Genomic DNA, 2,780 nt, shown 5'->3' on the forward strand with positions numbered 1-2,780 from the left:
ATATTCCATTTGTGTTACCAAGTGATACTTATCCTCTGAGAAAATAAACACAGATTTTGGCCTGAGTAGTGAATCACTAGACATAGTAAAAATATTCTTGTTCTGTTTAGTTCTCACAGGCAATAAATAGTAATCTAAGGAAAATCAGGAGGTATTTTCGGTGTGTGAAAGAGAATTTTTCTAAAGAACTTTTGCTGCAGTGATGAACTTAGAATTGGCATCATGATATTCTCTCTGCTCTCCAAGATAATCCTTTTTGGAATGACTGATTCTCTTTCACGCAGGGTTCATAGAAGCTACTTGATAGTGAGGGTGGGATGAGTCCAGTCTCCCCTAAACTTGCCTTGTGTGAAGTGCAGATTTTTCATTACTGGTTTTGGATTTATGTCATTATTTCAGAAATATATGCTTATTATCTTTTTTTTCTGTCTTCCTATTTTTCCATGCTTCACCCCACCCCATTTCAGGTCCTGAACCTATTTCTGGCTTTATTATTGAGTTCATTTAGCTCAGACAACCTAACAGCAATTGAGGAAGACACAGATGCAAACAACCTCCAGATTGCAGTAGCCAGGATTAAAAGAGGAATAAATTACGTGAAACAAACCTTACGTGAGTTTATTCTAAAAGCCTTTTCCAAAAAGCCAAAGATTACCAAGGACATAAAGCAAACAGAGAACCAAAATGGCAAAAAGGAAACCTCCAATTCTAACCGTACCCTTGCAGAGATGAGCAAAGATCTCAATTTTCATAAAGAAAAAGATAAAGTCAGTGTTTTTGGAAGCAGTATGGACAAATACCTCATGGAAGAAAGTGACTGTCAATCGTATATTCATAACCCCAGCCTCACAGTGACGGTACCAATTGCACCTGGCGAGTCAGATTTGGAAAATATGAATACTGAAGAACTGAGCAGTGACTCAGATAGTGAATACAGCAAAGTGGTAAGATTACTTTATGCATGTGGTGTTTCATATTATTAATAAGATTAAAATAAATAAAAATACAAGGTTTGCTGTGATAAATTCCAGGTGTGTGTATGAGAGTGAGAGTGAGAGAGAGAGAGACAGGGAAAGAGAGAGAGAGAGAGAACACAACCACTAAATTGTCCATTAGGTAAGGTTTTACTTAGTGATAATTAGTAGTTGACATAATCATCGTCTTTTATCATACTTTGGTTATTTTTTACTCCTTTCAGTCCATTTGTGTTATCAATTATAATGTCATCTCCAGTTTCCCTCTACAGTGTCTGCTGGAGCCCATTGTCCTCTTTGTCATCATTTTCTTCACCCTCATTACTTCTTACCTGAAACATTTCAACTGAAGCTCCATCTGGTCCCTCTGCATTCATTTTCTACTTTTTCTAATTGGTTGTATATGTAGCCTTCATAATGTGGCATAATCCAGCTCTGAGCAACCTCGTGTTCGCTGCTACACCTTACATCTTTAGCAGACCAATTTCTGCCTGGATCACAAACACTTTCTAACTGTTCAGTTGTACTTAGAATTTCCTTCTCTGGTCAAAATCCCAAGTACATATTTAAAGGTAGAACTCTCTCTTCCTTATCTATAAAGTCACTATTGCTGTTATATGGGGCCGTCAAGTCAGAACTGACTTCCAGCAGGTTTTCAGAGGCAGCACATCACACAGGAGGAGACTGCCCATCTTTCTCCTGTGAAGCAGCTGGAACTTAAATGATAAAACTTATTGACGATTACATTAGTTAACACGTTAAATGCTTAGAACAGTATGCAAAGTAACTATTACAGTCTTCCTATTTTCTCCCCAAACATATGATCTCTCTGGTTTTAAATATTAAAGAACTTAGATTCCTTTTCTGGATTTATTACTCATCATTTTATTTAATTTTTTAAGAAATTATTGTGTGTGTGAAAACATACTGCTAACCCATTAATACCAGGAACACCTTGAAAAAATTTTGTAACCCCTTTTTCTACCATTACAAAATAATGTATATTCCATGTGACTTAAAGATGAACTAAACTGTATTTTTATTAATGTTGAAAATAATAACTATGAGTTTTTAATAAGTACTTTATGACTTCTCTTTGAAGTTCCAAAAGACTTTTTCATTAATTTATTTTCCATTCTTGAAAGCATATATTAAAACATATTTTCCATATGTTTTTCAAATATCCTATTGATAATCCTGTATTAAATCCTGTACTCCATGAATCTATGATATTTTCTGGAATATCACTTTCTAAACAACATGCCTCCAGAAATTCTATGAACTTTGATAAATGTTGATTGTTGCAGAGGGGCTTCAGACCTTTTGTCCACTGGGTTGTTATGAGTTGTGTTTGATCCAAAGACAATCAACAACATCAATTACTAAATATAGAATAATAACATGCAATATAGAATTTACAGTATTCTTAAGATATAGTACACACACACACACACATAGCTGCAAGAAGCTGCACTGAAGATACATGGTTCAAATCCACCAGCTGCTCCACAGGAGAAGGATGGCAAATATCCTCATGTGCTATTAACTGCCTTTGAAAACCTACTGGAGAGTCAGTATTACTATATATAATATTGTTGTTGTTGTTATGTGCCGTCGAGTCATTTCTGACTCATAGCAACCCTATGCACACAACAGCCCTAAACCCTGCTCTATCCTGCGCCAACCACACCGCCTCTGACACACCCATCCTGATTACCCCAGTCACCGAATCAATCCATCTCATAGAGGGTTTTCCCCTCCTGCGCTGTCCCTCCACCCTCCCAAACATGACGTCCCTCTCCAAGG

At 36.5% G+C, this 2,780-nt stretch overlaps 1 protein-coding gene across 4 annotated transcripts in view; it reads left to right on the forward strand.

Annotated features, from left to right (window-relative positions):
- Positions 1–2,780, forward strand: part of SCN9A (sodium channel, voltage-gated, type IX, alpha subunit) — a 128,434-nt gene that overhangs the window by 56,400 nt on the left and 69,254 nt on the right. For all 4 annotated transcript variants that reach the window (XM_006879327.1, XM_006879329.1, XM_006879328.1 and 1 more), the window contains one exon: positions 468–944. In XM_006879327.1, coding sequence (XP_006879389.1) covers positions 468–944 — 477 coding nt within the window. The remainder of the gene's footprint in view (positions 1–467; positions 945–2,780) is intronic.

This window comes from Elephantulus edwardii, unplaced genomic scaffold, assembly GCF_000299155.1.
Source record: "Elephantulus edwardii isolate Elephantulus edwardi_28Jun2011 unplaced genomic scaffold, EleEdw1.0 scaffold00003, whole genome shotgun sequence".
Classification (NCBI taxonomy): Eukaryota; Metazoa; Chordata; class Mammalia; order Macroscelidea; family Macroscelididae; genus Elephantulus; species Elephantulus edwardii.